At 34.6% G+C, this 18,935-nt stretch overlaps 1 protein-coding gene across 25 annotated transcripts in view; it reads right to left on the bottom strand.

Annotated features, from left to right (window-relative positions):
• The window catches only part of NFASC (neurofascin), a 168,523-nt gene that overhangs the window by 19,379 nt on the left and 130,209 nt on the right, over nucleotides 1–18,935 (bottom strand). For 13 of the 25 annotated variants that reach the window (XM_087889450.1, XM_087889445.1, XM_060689759.2 and 10 more), the window contains 3 exons: nucleotides 5,469–5,651; nucleotides 1,764–1,886; nucleotides 494–634 (listed from right to left, as the gene is read on the bottom strand). The exons of the other annotated variants lie outside the window; for them this stretch is intronic. In XM_087889450.1, the coding sequence (XP_087745576.1) occupies nucleotides 494–634; nucleotides 1,764–1,886; nucleotides 5,469–5,651 (447 nt within the window). The remainder of the gene's footprint in view (nucleotides 1–493; nucleotides 635–1,763; nucleotides 1,887–5,468; nucleotides 5,652–18,935) is intronic. 25 annotated transcript variants of the gene reach the window in all.

The raw sequence follows: 18,935 nt of genomic DNA on the forward strand, positions 1-18,935 counted from the left end.
ATCTCCGATCCATCATTTTGTAATAGCCAACACAATCCTTTTTTAAGATAAATATTCTGGAACATAACTGCCAATAGTTGTATAAGCACATGCAAGATGACAATGAACAGTGCACGCTCATTCAAACATAAACATAAACAGGCCAGTAGCAATAGATACCTTGCTCTTTAGCAACATAATTTATTCTTTAGGTCTAAGTATTACAGGTCTCTGTCCTTGTTATAAGATTTCTTGGAAAATGAATTTGTTTCATTAAAAAAAACCTATAAATAGTTTAAAAGCAAGCAGAAGATAATCTTAAAATTCTGTTTAAAAGTGATATATTCCGATAGTTGTATAATAAGGTCAGAGTGCTTGACATTGATGAAAGAATGGATATGTTTCTTCATGCATGCCTTCATCCTTCCATCTGAAGAAGCAGCACAGAAAAGCAGAAAGCTCGGAATGGGATGCATCCTCAAATGCAGGACATGGAGACTGAGATTCATCTCACCTGGACTTGTATGAAAGGTTTCACTTGAGAAGACAGACTCATTGCCTTTGAGAAAAACCCGCACTATATACTTCTCACCAGGAATCAGATCACTCAGCTCCAGAAAACCTTTAGCAGGGGAAGATTTCACTGTTTTGTTACCTGGGAAACAGAAATCTCATATCAAAGGTAGCTAAAAAGAAAAGAAGAGATTATTGTGTGGTCAAGCATCAAGTTGGGCTATGATGATAATTGCTTGCTGGCTAACATATTTCAGCAAGATGAACATCTAGAGTTTCAGACCCCACCCAATTCAAAGTTCAAGAGTTTGTTTATAAGAGTTTTATAAACCAGCTTACACCACTGGCAGAATCGATTTTCTAGACACCATTTCACTAATCTAAGCACCAGCTTCAGCATCAATCAGATACAATCAGATGAAAGATTCTTACACAAATGGTTCTGTGATTGCAACCAAATACAGAAAAATCATTTTGCTTCAAACCAAAATGAAACAAAAACAAAACCTTTATCTGGAAAAAGGAGCCTATTTTCACACAGATTCTGAGAAATTTCTAATTTGGATAGGAAGGAATTGTCATAATTGTCTGCCACTTCCAAGAATTAAATAATATTCACAAACCTTCCTCTGAGAATACTTTCATAGTGGCTTGATGTGTTGTTTTTAAATTTATCTACAGTTTTGGAAAGGTTAAGGGGAAACGTAATGTACCTACTCTTATTAAAACCATACAGGGGAATTAGAATATGAAATCCATGTCCAAATAGTCAGACATGGATCTGTAAGTACTTAAATCCATGGAAACCTTGGGCTCATAAAGACTGGATTAGATGTGTATAAATGTAAATCATCATTATGACTGCAGTTCTTAAAGTGTTTCTGAGCAGCAAATTTCCATAAATATATTTATAACTGCAGTACAAATTAAAAAGTATTCCAGAGAAAGGAAGACAGCCTTTCCTTTGGCCCTGTAGAATGGTATGCACAGCGTTATTTCAAACTGTGCACAAGACATTACACAAATCTCTTCAACATTACATCAAATATTTTATAGTCAGTCATATTAGGTGCAGTTATTAGGGTTATATATTCAATAAATTCTATGGATAACATTTTTTTTTTGAACCACCACAATGTGGTTTGGTCCATGAGCCTAAAGTCATCAACAAATACAGAATCGTAAAAATTAATTGAAATAAAACTCTAAGAGAAAACAAGACCTACAGCGCATTAAGTACTCTGCAACATTCCCATGAGCCCAATGCTTACTGTTGCTATACTCAACCACAAATTCAGTGTCAGCATCAAATGTGTGGTTCCAGGTGATGTTTGCCCAGTTATTGTTAGATGAAATTTTTACATTCCAGATGGGCGGCAGCTTTCCAACACCAGCTGGTGAACAGGTTAGAACAGAAGTTAGTCAACTAGATAATGTAGAAACAATGTGTTCCAACTTAAGTGAAAGTTCTGGATTCATTAACAATTTCTCACATAGGTAACATGTGGGGAAAAAAATTGTCTATCACTTCTTTGACCCTTAGTCTATTGGCTACAGACTAGTAGTTTGGAAATGGTGTTTCATTAAAGTAACATAGTCACTCTTTGCTTTGCTCTTTATGCATCATTACTAGTACAGAACACCAATAATAGGTCCTCTCTTCCTTACAGTGTAATGCAGACAATAATATTATTCACCCCTGCTTACCAGGGATCTTTCTAACTTTCATAGGAGGTTTGTGTTGTGCAATTCCATTTTCAATTTCATTTATATATCTGCTTCAGGTTTGCCTCTTTTTTTTTGTCTGCCCTGAGAACGCAATAAAACCAAATACTGTGCATGTCCCAATGACCCATATTTTAGGAATCCACTGTTTTTTTATTTACAGTAAGCTAAATTTGTGAGCTATTTTTGCTACCTTCTGCTGGCTCCTACAGCTACTCCAAAGTAGGACAGATGTGCTTATGTAATTAAGATCCCAAGATGTGGGTATTTATGGGGCATCTTTTTTCAGAAACAAAAGTCCTAGGGCTGGTTTTTTTTGGGGGGGGGAGAGAGGGAAATATTCCCCTTTTTGAGAAGCACAGAACAGAAGTATGTGAGAAGCTACTATGCGAATGAGTCTTAATTTACTTAACTACTTAGGAAGGATCTCAAATGATTTAGCAATTTAAGACTCATCACAAGAGACTGAGACTCTTAGTGCAGTTTTATTATTTTAAAAGCATTGTTTGCACTCGGGAACCTAAATGAAACTTTTGACAGTGAAGCACTAACTTCTAATGAAAGCTAACTTGTACACTGCATGCTAGAATTCTTTTCAAATAAATGGACTGCTGATGCTGAACACTTTAATGGCTTGGCAGTAGCAGTTCCTGATAGTGTGTTTAAGTAGATTTATGAAACACAAATATATTCTGCTTCAACACTGCATCAAACCAAAGAAAAGTTCAGTGTATTTTAAAATATATCAGCTCTCTGATTTAATGTCTATCAAATCTAGAGAGAAAACTTTTTTTGTTAGTATTCTGCACAGGACGCATTGATCATCCTTTGTCCTTTGTTGATTTTATGATAAGTTTAGCTGGCTTGGCAATTTTAGCTCAGAAACATAAGCTGTTGCTTTAGGCTGCTCTTCTATCAGTATTTACCTGGATTATGTTAATATAAATATGAATTCAGTTTGAATTACTTCTGCATAGATATGCATATGATTATAAGCTTTTTGTATAAAGTGAATTATTACAATCCCTCTTTTTAATAGCAGCACATTTTTAAACAGTAAATGCAGCCACTATGTAATGTGACTTAGAGCATTTTCCTGTCAACTATATTTTTTAATCTTCATGATAATATATTTCTGTTCCCAATAGAAGTTTTATTTTGAAATGTCTATATACTACTACCTTGTTCTAGTCATTACACTATAGAGTCCAGAGGTCTTCAAACTTGGCAGCTTTAAGACTTGTGTATTTCAACTCCCAGAATTCTCCAGCTACCTATGCTAGGAGTTGAAGTCCACAAGTCTTAAAGCTGCAAGTTTGAAGACCTCTGACAAAGTCATTCATATAATATATAGTTTTAAGCACCAACTAAGAACTCTTTATACTGATGAAAGCCAGCCATTATGTTGAGTAAACATGGCTTAGAATACACGTGAGTATTCCATTTTTTTGTGATGGGACTCCAATCATTACAGCATTTAATCAGAATTATTAGGGTTTGCTTTAACTTTCATCAGGATTGTAAAATCACTGCTGGTCATGTCATGGCCAATTCTGCGTCAAATAATACCACCGGACTGAGACTGAGAACATTTTAATCAAGAATCTCAGGTATTTTTTTTTTTTTTTTTAGCAAAGATTGTCTGGAAATGATTAATTGTCCATGTCAGGAATGTGAACAGAGGCAGCATTCTTTGTTTAGAGCAATTCAATTAAATAGTTCTTTGCTTTGAAACTAATTGTGCACTGAATAATATTTTCCCTCCTTAAGAGCATGTCTGAATGGGAAAAATCTATCTACAAGAATATTCTTGCATAAAGTGGGAATGTCTTGTGATTAAACTTAGAGATTGCAGACTTTTTTCAGCTAAAATATTTTAATCTTTATTCCCAAACCAAGGGAATGTCAGGAAAAAATATGTAAAAAGTCCTGAGCCTGTCTTTGCCTGTCCAGCTATCAATAAGAATGGGAAAGCAAAACAAAACTGGTCTAAGTTTGCTATGGCAGAATAAATTGACAATAGACAAAGTTGTATTAAAATGGGCCAGGTTTAGCCAGGGGCTGTGGTGAAAAAATCTTTCAATAAATTCTTATGAGAAAGGCAATTGGGCAACAGCTTGGAGTGCTACTGACTGCTTTACACTTAAGCCCACCTCTTCCATAGGGAGATCCAAAGCAAAGCTGCTGTTAATGAGTTTGAAAAACTTTAGAATGGAAGACTTTCTGTTACTTTGCTCAGTAGAGATAATGTGTTTTAAATTGGCGTTAGAGCCGATTCTGGTTCTATTTCAATTTGTTATTGATTCTGGTGATAAATGTTTTGATTCTCCAGATGGTAACAGATCAGAGCTAGAATCTTCAAGCTGTATATCTAAGCTTAGAAGATTTTGGAGTCCATCTTTTTTATAGAGGATCTCTATGCTTTCTAGTATGGACACTCTTTTGGAAGGTCCTGAAGATGTAATTCCGCCCATGGGCCTGGGGAAGCCAGAGTGGGATGGAGCCATTAAATGGCTGGTATGAGTATGTGTTATCGGCCAGGTGGCGGGATGGGGGTTATTATTTTATTATTTTTATCTCCTGTAAGATGCCTTGAGTTGCTGTGAGTAGGTGGCATTATATTTTTTAAAAAATAAATAAATAGATGCCACTTCATAAATGAGGAACAGTAAAACAGTAATATAGTTGCACGGAGATCCACTCCAAACCATCCTGACTGAAGTTGCTTAATTATCAACTATTCCTTGAAGAGATGTCAATAATTGGGATATTTCAGTCCTAGATGATCCTTGGTATGCTATATTGCGAATAAAAAAATAATGCCACTTTAGTATTCTACCCATTGTAACTATGCATAATCTATTAGAATGCAAATGAACAGAGGCTGGCTTTGTGTGATGTCTATAAAGGACATCTTTGAAAAGGAGAATCCAGATTGTCTATGGCAGACTAAGAAGTAATGCTGGAGACACAAAGTTTTATAGAAATAGCTCCAAGATTGTTCTGGATAATCTTTTTAGCATTTGGAATCATTGTGAATCTTTAAAAATAATTCAATGATTAATATTCTGCCAAAAAAAAAATGACTATGCTTAGAGGAAAATCCTGGTTCTGCTTGATTTAGAAATCATCTATGCTTTGATGTTAAGCTGGTATATTAGGCTCAAAGTATATGAAAGACCCTGAAAGGGCTTAGTCAGGTAACATAAACAGAAGAGGAAAACACAGAAGCTGAGCTCAGTACTTGATACCTATTGTACTAGCAACAAGTGTGGTGATGATTGCTGGCTCTGTAGTGGTTGCAGCTTCTGTGGTGGTGGTTACAGCTTCTGTGGTGGCAGTGGTTATAACTTCTGTGGTGGTGGTTACAACTTCGGTAATGGTGGTTGGGACAGTAGTTTCTGAAATGGTGGTTGCGGCCACAGTTGGAACATCTGTAGTTTGGTGAATGGTTGGAGAGATTAAAACTAGGAGAGGGAAGTGCAAAAAACTGCTTTTAAAAGATACTATGATTTCAATTTTCTGGCTTTGCCAATTATTTGTTGAAGGTAAACATGCAGGCATGTGAAGACAAAATGGATCAAGACACTCGTTCACACATACGTACTGCCAAATGTAAACAGCAAATAATTCTTCTAACTAAAGAATTCTTTTTTTCAAAAGAGAAACAAAGCTTGAATTTCATTCTTTCCTTGGCAGTCTTATAGTAAGATTTCTCTATCTCAGAAAGACAGGATGGTCAGTTACAGGAGATGCTTGGAGTGTCTCAGATGAAGGGGCATGCAGAAAATGCTGAGGACAAGCACAGGGCAAACATGCAAACCCCAAACAGATAGTTCTCATAAACAAGCTATTCGTTTTAAGTTTTCTAGTCATTGATTCAACAGATTGCTCTCTTCGTGGCCTTGAGAGTTTAACAGTACTCCAGCCTCTGAAGGCAATTAATATAGGCAAATCTGGAATGGAAAGAAAGGAATCACAAGGACCGTGGAAGGATAAAGAAAATGAATTTGTCTTGAATTAATAAAGCAATATGAGTAAAGCCAATAACACTTCGATTAGCAAACTGAAATGGCAAGAAGCTCTAAGGAAATGAAACAATGCAGAACAAGACACTTTCAGTGATGAGAAATTCTAACTTTGTCTTATCATTTTAAGAAAATGAAGATATATGTTCAAATAAGAAAAGTAATATTGAATCTTTAAGTCGTTCTGCTAAAATAATAAAAAAATTATTCCATTTTGCAATAAAACAGCCAGTTACCACAAATTCTGAAGTAGTACTTTTCGAAACATATTTATATTTTTATATTCTTTATTAATTAGGATGATTCTTTTAAAAATATGCTAGGGATGTTATTTGGATTGTTTTAAGCCTAACAGAAATATTTTGATATTAGTAATGAAACACAAAAGAATCCATACTATGATAATGGCAAAACATTTTTTTAAAAAAATATCATTTTATGTGTGGAAAGATAAGTCATCTCTCTGTGTGTGATTAATGCATTACCCCATGAGACAAAATGCATTAACAGAAATGATATAAAATAGATTTGCATAAAAATTGCATATGGTAATGCATATGTATAAATGTAAAATTTAAATAATTACCCTATTTATACAGAAATAGACTACTAGGCATAATGGATGAGAGAGCACAGTCTGCTTTAGGAATTGCTTACCTAAAGTTGATAAGCAATTCTAGATCCTTAATTTCCCTTCTTATATTTATTTTCTCTTCTTCTATTTCCCTCTGAAATTTAGATAGCTCTGTAATTAAGGGGTATAATTAAAGAACAACCCTCTGATTGCCAATCAAAGAAAGGATTACATAAATAAACCCATGCTTAACTTGTTCTGGACTCTTGAGAAACTTATTCTTTATAATCTGTTTATAAACAAAGAATTTAGTTAAATCTTGTTGCCAACTGCTAAAAGCTGAATGCATAGCCACCTTAGAGGTTTATGGAGAAGATATTTTTTAAAACTCTGCTGTAGAAATATCTGAAAAGCATATTCTTCAAGTGGACACTATGATGTAGAAAATTAAATGCACGAGTTCATTTACTTCCTGTCTGGTGTTATTAAGAATGAGGTTGCCAAAGAGGCAGATCAAAAAGGAAAGAGGAAAGATAATTCTGTCTATCAGTGCCAAGGATTTCCAGCAAGATTCAACATAGTCTATTATTCAGCCAAGATTTATTATGGGTAGTAAAGCAAAATAACAATCAAATGTAGTTCCCTTAAAATATGACAATATGTCATTCTTCTCTATTGATGGAACAAAGAAAGAACAGCTCATAAAAACGGGAGCTTCAATATAAAGAGTTCCCCCAAACCACATACCTAAGCTTTGTAATACTATTAATAGAGGCATCAGTTAAGAATTTGTTTTTGTACTCATCCCCAATATACTTTTGGAGGCTAATGTGTATTGTTGTGGTCAAAGAAGGGGTAAGACATACAATAGGGACAGGTGAAAATAGTAAGGGTATTTGGAGAAATTGCCTTCTGTTTTACAGATGTATTTATGAAGTTTTAGTAGAACTGGGTTTCAATTAGTAGCTATGCTTTATTCTTATACATGTGGAACATTAGTTTATGCTTCAAGGACTAAGAAGTTGTGAAGAAATGAAAAAAACATCACAATTCTGCTACAACTTTTTCAAAACCTCTGGGTGTTGCCATTTATTTTGCAGGAAGCATTTTGTGCTAAATGGCCCATTGGTAGGATAAATCTTAGTCTGTTAAAGTGGTAGAAATTGGCCCTCAGCAGCCAAGTCTCAATTAAACAGGCAATTGGATTTAGCAACTCTTAAGAAAACAGTGTTTGATCCAATTTGTTATGGACCAAGCACAGCAAAATTAAATTAACCCAAGATACCTTGAACTGTGGAACTATAGAATTTTATAGTAGATAAGCTTAGTCCCAGCAGTGGGTTTGGAAAGGTAGGAAAAGGTGTTGTGAATCTTTTTCCTAAGTACTAGAGTAACAGGAAACTCGTAATACAGAAATTTTTCATACTTAGCAAATTATCTCATGCTTCTAAATTATTTAGTTCATAAGAAATTTCCATGTCTTTTGCTTAAAAATAATTAATTTGAATTATTCCATTCCTGTATATAGTAATATGAAAAGTATCATACTTTTTACTATTATAAACACAAGAAAAGGCACAGCTTGCTTTAGATACAATTAAAATGTCAATATGAGAATTCCACACCATTATGTTAATGCTCTTTCCTTATGCATATTTAAGACTATGGCAACATGAACAAAGAATAGCATTTAAGGCTAGAGTTTTGCTCCTAGTCTACTCAAATGAGAAGCTCAATCCTGAAGGGTATGAATGAAGAGCAAAACTATGCTTTTGGCTAATAAGATTGTAAATAAGTCATTTTTAGTCAGCTACTGGTGAAAATAAATCAGCCTGAGCTAAATAAAATGCTAAGAGTACAATATAAAAACATGTACCCCTGGGTATGACTATTCTTGATAATTTGGCTCTACTGCTTTTTGAATACTGATAGAAGAGAATATTTGTAGCTGAGGGTTGAAATGTGGGGTCTTGGTGCTCTCTGAGCTTGACTGTTTTCTTGCAGGCATTTCATTACCAAACTAGGGAACAACATCAGTGCTAGGACGGCCTTCTGAATAGAATGCCCATGGATATCTATGATTATTTGAAAACAATTGGGCTTCTTCCTCCCAATCTTCTTGGTTTTTTTTTAAAAAAATGACATTTTAATACTTTAAGAAGCTTTCCTAACCTGATGCCTTTAGAAATTTTGGAGTTCAACAAAATCTCCAACTAATATGAGCATCTCTCACACACCTGGAGAACACTGGAGTGAGGAAAGTTGACGTATTTAATTAATCCTCCTGGTGATCTATAGTAATGCGATATCATGGGATTCTGTTAGTTTATCCCAAAATCATACAATGGCAAAATTAAAATGTCAAACTTCAAAATAAAAACAAGAAACTCTGAAAAGTCTCAATGATTATTTGCCAACTTAAAACTTTACTCAATGTTGAAGAAATCCTGGTCTGATCAAGCAGACTGTCCTTGAACTAAATCTAATTGACTTTTTTCCTACCATTTTGTATCCAAAGATATCCCCAAAGAATACCAAGGCAGTTACTTTCACTATATGAAAGGGAATAAATGATAACATGCAAACTATTGGAAAGGTTCAGCTGAAATCAGTAACAGTGCACCTTTTGGACTTTTACAGACTGCTGTATAGCCTTGAACTATTTTCCTTCCAGATTGTTGGTATTACAGGAACAATTTCATAAATTCAATTCCCACATTCAATTTAACAAAGAGAGAAATCCTCTCATTTTCAATCCTTTGGTATAATTTTAATTGTCAACTGAAGAACTTTTATGTAAGAGAAGATATTCTATTCCTTCAGAGTTCAATACAGGTTTTATCTCAAATGCAAGTTGCAGATAATATAAACAATCACATTTTAAGAATATGTTCTTTTACAACAATTGTGATGTAATTAGTTAAGTTGTCCTCACAAGCTATAATAAAGCTTATGTGTTTGTATTTAGCTTTTCCGCCCTGTATCTTATTACAGGTAGCTTTAGATCTCTTCTGAGTCCACAAAAATCATTCTCACACAGAGAATGGGTGAGGAGAGCAGGAAGAGACACATAAAGAAAAAATGGTTGCAGAATTAAATACACATTTTGTTCAGTTATTATAACAAATGAGGCTTTGGGTGACTTAATTAAAGGCATTTGACGTAATCCTAAAAGCCAATTGAACTGCAAATGGTTCCCTACCACTGAAGAACCAAAAAGTAGCCTATCCCCTCTGAAGTGAGCAAAAACAGGTTCACAAAAGTGAAGTTAGACGAAAGACCATAACAAAGATGAACACTTCATTATAGGTGAAAAAAAGGGGTAAAAACTGATGTGGATCTTAATTTAAAATTACAACAGGATAAAAATTTTCTCAGAACCTCAACCGATATATATTGGATTACTGTTCCAATAATCTCTAGCCTAATGCAGGGGTGGGTTCTACTTACCTTTATTACAGGTTCACAATGGGGCCACGTGCACGCACTCGCTTTGCTTGCGTGGCGTGCGCTCTTCTGTGCATGCGCAGAAGCATTTTGGTGACATTGGGGTCGGGGGTGGAGCCTCCCGCCAGTTTTACTACCGGTTCTATAGAACCGGTGTGAACTGGGGGCAACCCACCACTGGCCTAGCAGCCCCCAACCTTTTGAACACCAGGGACTAGTTCCTTGGAGAGAGGTTTTTCCGTGGAGCGGAGGGGGCATGGTTTCATGTGCTGCCTGCATTCCGCAGATGGAGCTTTGTTTGTTTGTGCAGCCCAGTTTCTGGCATGCCACAGACCGGTGTTGGTCCATGGACGGGGTTGGGAACCTTTGCTCTAGCCAGTATATGATTTCAAATGGGAGCAGTAATCCAACACATCTAGAACGCGTATTAGAATGAGAAAGGCTGAGTTTTGTTTCTCTAATAAAATAAAATTTCAAGGGTGCAAATGCAACTATCAATTATGATATAATTTTGTGTCACTTATTGGACATAAAAGTGGCCACCAAAATGTGCATTTATTTGATGCACAAGAGGGGAGGTCTTAAGATTTTGGGAAGGCTCTTCACAGTTTCCATTACTCATGGATTACTTTGAGCCTTGCATTGGCATATGGTAACAATTAACCTTTTCAATGAAATTTTAATTGTTCAACAATTCTTTCAATGAATACTAACCTTTTCCTACATTTGTTTCATCTATTTTTGTTTCATTTATTACAGGGATGCTATTCATAATGTAGATAAACAATGTCACACAACTTTTAATTAAAAATATAAATATAACTATAAATAAAACAATGTATATAAAATCAGGTTTAATACATAAAACTTTTAGCAATAATTGAACAAAATAATCCTCATCTATTTTTAATAGTTCCTATTAAATAAATCCATGTTACCGGGATCAGATGGATAGAAAATGTAAGAACCTCAAGCAACATTAGGTAAATCCAGAGAAAATGCATTATGTGTCCTAAGAGTGCAATCTGAAGAACCCAAGTGCACATGCTTTATACAGCATGAGTGAAATTCAAGTAGAAGCATTTCAGATTCCTTTTTGACAGATGTGTAAGTGGTAAGAACTGGACTGCTTTAAAGCTAATTGGTTTCTGCCAAAATTTCACAAGGCAATAACCTATATTGTTAGATGTATTTTGGTTTTTGTACTGAAAGAGTCACCTACAATTCTCATTAGAAAATAATATGGTTCTATCCATCCATATGAGTAAGCACTCTGACCAGTGTTCAGAAGTAATTTAAAACATACTTGGAGCAAACAAGTCCAACTCTTATTCCATAAGATATATAAGATATAGCTAACTTAAAGCATGCCTTCACAACATAGATTACTCAACAAAATAAGATTGCTATCATGGAATTATGTCTTCAAATAATAAATTGATATTAATCATTATGATTTAACTTAAACGTTAACTTAAATTAAACCAGAAACACTTTCCCCCAAAGCATTGATATAGGGATTGCCAAATTTCAATATTTGTTGGACACATTTAGAATGTTGATGAAGCTTCATGGACAGCATCACCAAACAACGTTACAAAACATGACAACTTTTATATGTTACTTGAAGAAAATTATATAAAACCACATTGCAGATTTGGCAGAAGGGAGAATTTTAGGCCTTGTGACAAAAGATTAAATTAGCAGAAGTGGCACATCCCCTGCTGTGGAAAAAGCAAAGTAAAGAATAAGCTAAAGGTCCAGATGGAGATCTATGAAAATAAGAGAAGGGGATCATCACCCTGTGAGTTTGGGATTAATTTTTCCTCTACAGCTAAAGCTGAATTAAAAATATCCTATTGTTTGCATCTGCATAAATGTATGATAGAAGGAACTCAGCTGTTAAACACAAAAGAAAGAAGGGCCATATTTTCTGATTTGAAATATTTCCCCTTAATGAGGATGCACTCCAGGCTTAAAGATAAAGGGATTTTCTGATTAGATACAGAAAACTGTTGAATATGAGAGACAGACATACTGCAAAGAGTAATGGACACCCAGTAGCTTTTGAGTAGTGCTGGCCCGCAGTGGCTGGTTCTAAAAGCAAAATCATATGACTCATAAGCCTCGTTAGGTCATAATAAACCTTTAAAAATAACATATGGCAGCAAAGTTTTAAAGAAAGGGAGAGAGCAGAGTTGTGAGACCCCATGGGCTACATCCACTCCGGTAGTCTTTTGTTCCCCTATTCTATTCTCTCTATAATTTTAGGCAATGTACCTTTCATCAAAGTCTAATAGTAGGAAGAAGTTCAAATTTATAGTTGAGAACCAAACAGTCTTAGCAACATGCAGACCCAAAAGAGCTGGATTTATTGCTTTCAGACACACTGCAGGAGTATGTTTAATGGCTGTGGTATAAGAGTTCAGCTCAAATAGGCTGCCACACACAACAGATGTGCTGTTTCTAGTTCATTAGCTAAGAGTAAATGAAATCAAGGGACTCACGACTTTTCCCCAGAGTAAAGGTTTCCATTTAAGTTCTGTTATTTGAACCTCTATGTGCAAACGCCATTTGCTTTTTCCAGCTGCAAAGAGCACAGAATATTGGTGCTTGCCTTATCTTAAAAGAACACAGCACAATGGGTCTATTTCACAAATATATAAAGAACAGGGAAGGTACTGATAAGTAGAAAGAAAACTAATAAGAACTATAGATAGATCAATTTTGTTCATTTGTTATAAGTGCAAGAGAAAAAACCGTATCTCCTCTACATAATTTTTAGGTGTTTGCGTTTGACTATGGCTTTTGGATGAGGTGCAAGGAGGGGAAAATTAAGTGGAAGGGAAAATTAAGGAAGCTCGAGAGGACTTTAGGATAGAAAAAATTCAATGGTGCAGAAGCAAAAATACCACAAAACTGGCACTGATAATTGGAAGAACAAGGCATGTTATTTCTGAGATACTAAAGAGAAAAATTATGAATGTGAAAATAGGATAACAGATACTGAAATGAGATAGAGATATAATCATTTACCTATAATCTTTATTAATTTACAGAATTTGTTTAGCCATGTGGGAGATGGCCAATTCTTTTTTCTTCTTCTATAGTTTCTATACTGTTACTGTTTTTAAAACATATTTCAAAGTATTCTACCGATTACATTGGAAATCGCCTTATGACCATTTTGGAGGATGAAAAATAATATAATAAACATTGTTATTAAAGCAAGTATATAATTTTAAACCAAGTTGTGTTTATAATGAAATAAGAAATAATATGGTTTGCTTTTGCTTTGTCTGAACTTCAGAAAACCTCATTAGTTCAGAAAAACAAAAGTAGCTAATATATACTTTTCATTTGTTTATATGGATACTTTTGTTTAACCAATATAATAGCTAGAAAGGCATAAAAGTTCATTCAACTCTTCATCATTTTCAAATCTTCTAAAATGTAATCATATACTTCTAAAAGTCCAGCAGTGCCATGAGCTAAATGAAACCTTACATACTCATACAATTATTTAATTATTCAAAGAAAATTCTAATGGACTGTTAGATCACAATAATGACTTTCCCAGAGCATGTATACAGAACATACTTTTGAATGGCTCATTTAATATTTTATGAACTCTGATGGGGAGCTAAACCTATTTCCAAGACAGTTTTTTTCCCATTTGGCAATGAGAGGAAATTGAAAAGGAAATAGACCACTAATTTGCTCTAAATCAAACAACTACAAAAAGATGTATACATGAAAAAATTCAGTAAGTGAGATAATAGTGCCAATCTGAATGAACCATAAATGTGAGGACTGAAATATAGTTCTGGTGAAGAACTAGCAACTTAATTTTCTCTCTCTCGATTTCTACTCTTTAATACATTTGATTTACCTCCCATTTCTCCATACAAAGTGAATAACTCTCTTTCTCTCTTTCAATGTGCATTATATCAGCCTTTTAAAAAGACTGATATAATGCAGACTGGAATTTATTTAGCAATATATAATATGTATTTTGCAATTCTACTTCACAGAATCAGTGGATACTACATTTTGGAGAAGAATGCAGTCTTTTATGATAGCTAGAAGTTGACTTTTCCTCAGTATATAGAGTGACATCTCATGGCACTATCTAACAAACATTTCTACTTTCCTTTTCTTTTCTGGTGAAAGAGGTAGCAATGACAAGAATTGTGGAGTGGCTCTACTACTGTATGTATAAGAGCATTAGCAATTGAGCTCTATATATCTGGCAGGTAATCTCTTCCTTTGTAAGAACAGAACATGTGCCAAACAATAAACATGCACTTGTTGCTATAAGCCTTAATTCTGGCTTTCACACAGGGCACAGTATGGAAGAAGCATTTTTTTTATTAGTGACAAAAGTATATATGGTCTGCTCAGCCTTGAGCCTGTCGAAAAAAAGTATACAGCCTGGGCTCCTGGGCTTCATGCAGTCCTCAGCCCCGTTTCAAAACTCTGCAAGTTAACACTTTTTAGCTGTGATCATACCTACTGTTTGTTTCAATGTCCATTAAATGGGCTCCAGTAGATCACCCAAAAGGGAAATCAATTCTTGACAGGAGGAAAAAGCTTATTGAGGCCTAAACTGGAAGCTGCCATATATTTACCCATAAAAACAAAAAATCTGAATATAGTGTTTCAGAGCTACATTTTTCTCTCCAAGCCACAAATGCTGAAATTAGGCAAAACTATTTTGACTATTCTTTCCAGTCTGGTATCCTAGATATGAAATAACTGACAATTCTGAGTCATAATCCCCCACACCTAGAAGAGATTGAATGGGATAACACTGCTTTAGATCACATCAATATTTACAAAGTGGTTCATATATCACTGTAATTTTAATAATTTAAATATACAACCTTATTCTATGTAAAATATGTTGGCCTGAAGGACATATTTTACAGCATTTTTAAAAACAGCATTTTAAAAGAACATTTATCTTATTCTATCAATTCTGTGTCCCAGAACTGTCTGGAATTCTTAATACTTTCCAGTTTTTACTTAACATTATTAAATCTGACCCTCCTATTCTCTACCCTTTTATACAATCTAAATCAAAGTGTTATTTTCTGCAGAGTGTAAAGTCTCCCTTGAATGCAAAAATAAGCACATTTAAACTAATTTGCCTGCAAAGTATTTTTTAAATTATATATACACGTGTGTGTGTGTGTGTGTGTGTGTGTGTGTGTGTGTTTTCCTCTAGCCAGGTTTTTCCTACGTAACCAAGGTTTTTCTGCAGCCCTAGCTCAGAAGAATCACATCCACTCGATTCTGGGCTTTTTTCTTTTCTGGCAGCCAGCAAGTTCTGGCTAGAGGAAAAACACATAAATCCTACGAAGAAGTAAGAATATATATATATATATATATATATATATATATATATATATATATATATATATATATATATATATATATATATATATGTGTGTGTGTGTGTGTGTGTGTGTGTGTGTGTGTGTGTGTGTGTGTGTGTATGTATGTATATATTTGAGTTTATTCCTTTTTTCTGAAAAAAAGAATAAAGAAATAACGGTTCTCTTTCTACCAAGAGGCAGGAGAAGGGGACAATGCATTTCATGAAAGCAATAAAAATCATGAAGAAACTGAAGAGTCTGAAATAAAGGATAAGTAAACATTTTTTTACAGTTCAAGATTTTAAATGTTACTCAAGGGGTTGCAGAGAAACTGTAGAAATGAATAAAGCTGGTATAAAATGGTGCTCACCATAGGAAGCAAAAAACCCCAATAATTTGAATACTAGAAATCTGGGTGCCCAGAGTTTGAAATTAGTACCAAGAGGAGTGTGAAGGTAAATGGGAAGAAAAGGAGAGAAGATGATGAGATAAAAGAGAGGGACATTAGGGGGCATTTTTCTGAAGGAGGCTACCCGAAGAAGTGAGAAGAAAAACCAAAATTTAGAATAGGAAGAGATGTGAAAAGTGCAGAGTTGTGAAGACCTGGAGGTAAGAAAAACAGAAGTGTAGTTAGTATGTGTTCTAAATTTAAAACAAGAGTGACAAAGAGATTACTTGTGAGGAAAAGGTAAAGGGAGAATGCACAAAGCTGTATTTCACTTCTATGTGTTCTTCTGATATAGGTCGACTAGGTAGACTAGCTTAGCCTGTAAAGGAAATTATCCAATATGTCAGCTAGAGAGAGTACTGAACCTAAGAAAGCAAGGATAACCCAGTTAGGAAGGAGGCAGACTGGGACTGGTAATGCCAAGGAACTGACTGGATTTGGAGGAATTAGCAATGCAATCCAAGAGAGCTCAAATTGCCAGAAGTGAGATTTCTTGTAATCTGAAGAAATGTGAAGGAGATACTGAGGAAGCTTCAGGGCACCAAGATTACAGTCCATTGAATTCAATAGTTACAATAAATCTGGTTGTTTTTTACATAGTTATTTTTAATGCAAGTAATAAAGTGGAATTGCTTGTTTTTAATTTTGGCTCCATGAAAATACCAAAGTGTAATTTTTGGTTCATAGCTACAAGTTGACCTTGAGTTTGATTCAGTCTTAGGGAAAGGAGGAGAGAAGTTACTTAAAGCATACTTTAAGAGAGTTTAGGACAGTAGCAAGCTTGGATAAAGGGTTTGGGATATGTATGAGATAAAACACTGACAGGAACTTGACTCCTGGGAGTTTTTCTTGGGGACAAAACAAGGCTACCCAAAAAGAGCCAAAGTAACTTAGTTGCATACATAAAATTCTAACTGGGATAAAGCAAATCTAGCTAAGGAAAACATTAAATTAGTCAGAAACAGCAAAAGGTTGAATTCAAGAAATAGTGGGATTGTTCAATCATAAAATAGTTATCCAGCATAAGTGATATGAATTAGAAGCTCTGCTATTAAACATAACATTCTCCCAAGAAAAACACCTGCCAGGCAACACAGACTCAAAATTAGAGCATCTGCCTCCCTGTAGAAAGGTAAGAAGAAAGCAGGCCATGAGATAATAAGTTCCAAAACTCTATGATTGATTCAGCAGATGCAAACTAACTCTTTTCCAGTTGCAAACCTGAACTAAGTCTTAGGATAGACTTCCATAACATGTTGTCTGTATGAAGGTTTGGGTTACAGAAATAAAATTTCCATCCAGATCCAAGTTGGCTGTGCTGGCATAGAATTTGGGAGATTGTAGTCCAGCACATTTGTATATCAGGTTGGAAAAAGGTTCCTTAGATGGCAAGATGTTGCCTGAATTTATATACAAGGTAAGAGTATGGAGGCATTTCAGCAATTTTGTGGCCATAAAATCCTGGCTTCCCAGGATTTTATGGATGTTCTGAACTTCATCAGGTCTGCAAGATATATCCTAGAGTAAATAGGATGAAATTAACAGAAAAAATAAAAAAAAAAGTTTAAATAAATACCAAAGTCAATAAAATGATTGAATGTTGTATTGCTTATTGGCATACAATGAAATAATATATATCTTTGGTGGTTATTTTTAATAGATTTAGGACCAATCTTGCCAAGTCCAACTAATAAAAGCAGACTCATGATAAACTTTCAATAGAAATAATACATTTTTCAATATTTTATGCCCAAGACAGATCAATCTGTTACCCTTGTATTTGAGACAGGAAAAAAAATCAATAAAGGGGAGAGGAGACTCTGAATTTAACAAAGTTAGATAGGCAAACTAATAGCAATTAAATCAATTGTTCCAACAACAAAAAAAAATAGCCAAAAAAGCTTATATAAGAAGCTGGACAATTTCTGCAAATACAATTGAAACTATAGAAAAATGTAATTAATTATTTTCTGTTTGAATGAAGCAATATTGAAAGTTCAAAGGGAAATTAACTTTTATACTTTTATTTTTGCCCAAGTTATATTTAAATTGAAGGCCAGTTTAGTAGTTAAGCCATCAGCCTTGATAGGAGATCAATGAGTTCTAGTCCTGCCTTTGTACTAGTTCTAGTACAAAGTCAGCTGGTGTCACCACCCAGTCACTGTATCTCAGCCCTAGAAAGAAAGGCAAACCACTTCTGAAAAACCTTCCCAAGAAAAGTTCAGGGGCTTGTCTAAGCAACCCTCAAGAATTGCACTTTCAATTGAATGGAAGAAAAAACAAGAACTTCAAAACCCATTTTAATTTTTTCCAATATTCTGCAGTGTAATTGACCCAGAAGAGAGTCCTCAGCCAAAACAAACTAATTATTTCTTTTTCTGAGAAAATTTCTATGTCAGAAATTATGGAATGAAAGCAGCAGATTTCAAAACATATGAAAAGGAAGCTGAGGAAGGGTGTATCAGTAAATATTTTATGTGGGCAATACTTATTTTCCTCTCTTAACTTTAAATGTAAGGAATGATTAACCCTAACCCTAACTTTAATATTGCTCTATGAATAGATCTCTATGGAATTCCTAGTTTAAAATAAGGACAGAACAGACAAAAATCTCTCATTCCCTGATAGGAAATCAAGTATATGAATGCCCTACCAAGAAAAGCATCAATTTCTCTCTGACAATCTTTGAAAATTGATGCTAGTCTACAAAGGTGGGATTAGAAAAGCACAGCAGTTTGACTATATTTTATAATCAGAAGAACCAATGTTCATGAAAGAGAACCTTTCATAATATTGCTTGCAGAGCCACAATGAATTTTTTTTAAAAAATACGCCAGGAG

This window comes from Pantherophis guttatus, chromosome 3 (assembly GCF_059756535.1).
Source record: "Pantherophis guttatus breed Tessera chromosome 3, ASM5975653v1, whole genome shotgun sequence".
NCBI classification, from domain to species: domain Eukaryota; kingdom Metazoa; phylum Chordata; class Lepidosauria; order Squamata; family Colubridae; genus Pantherophis; species Pantherophis guttatus.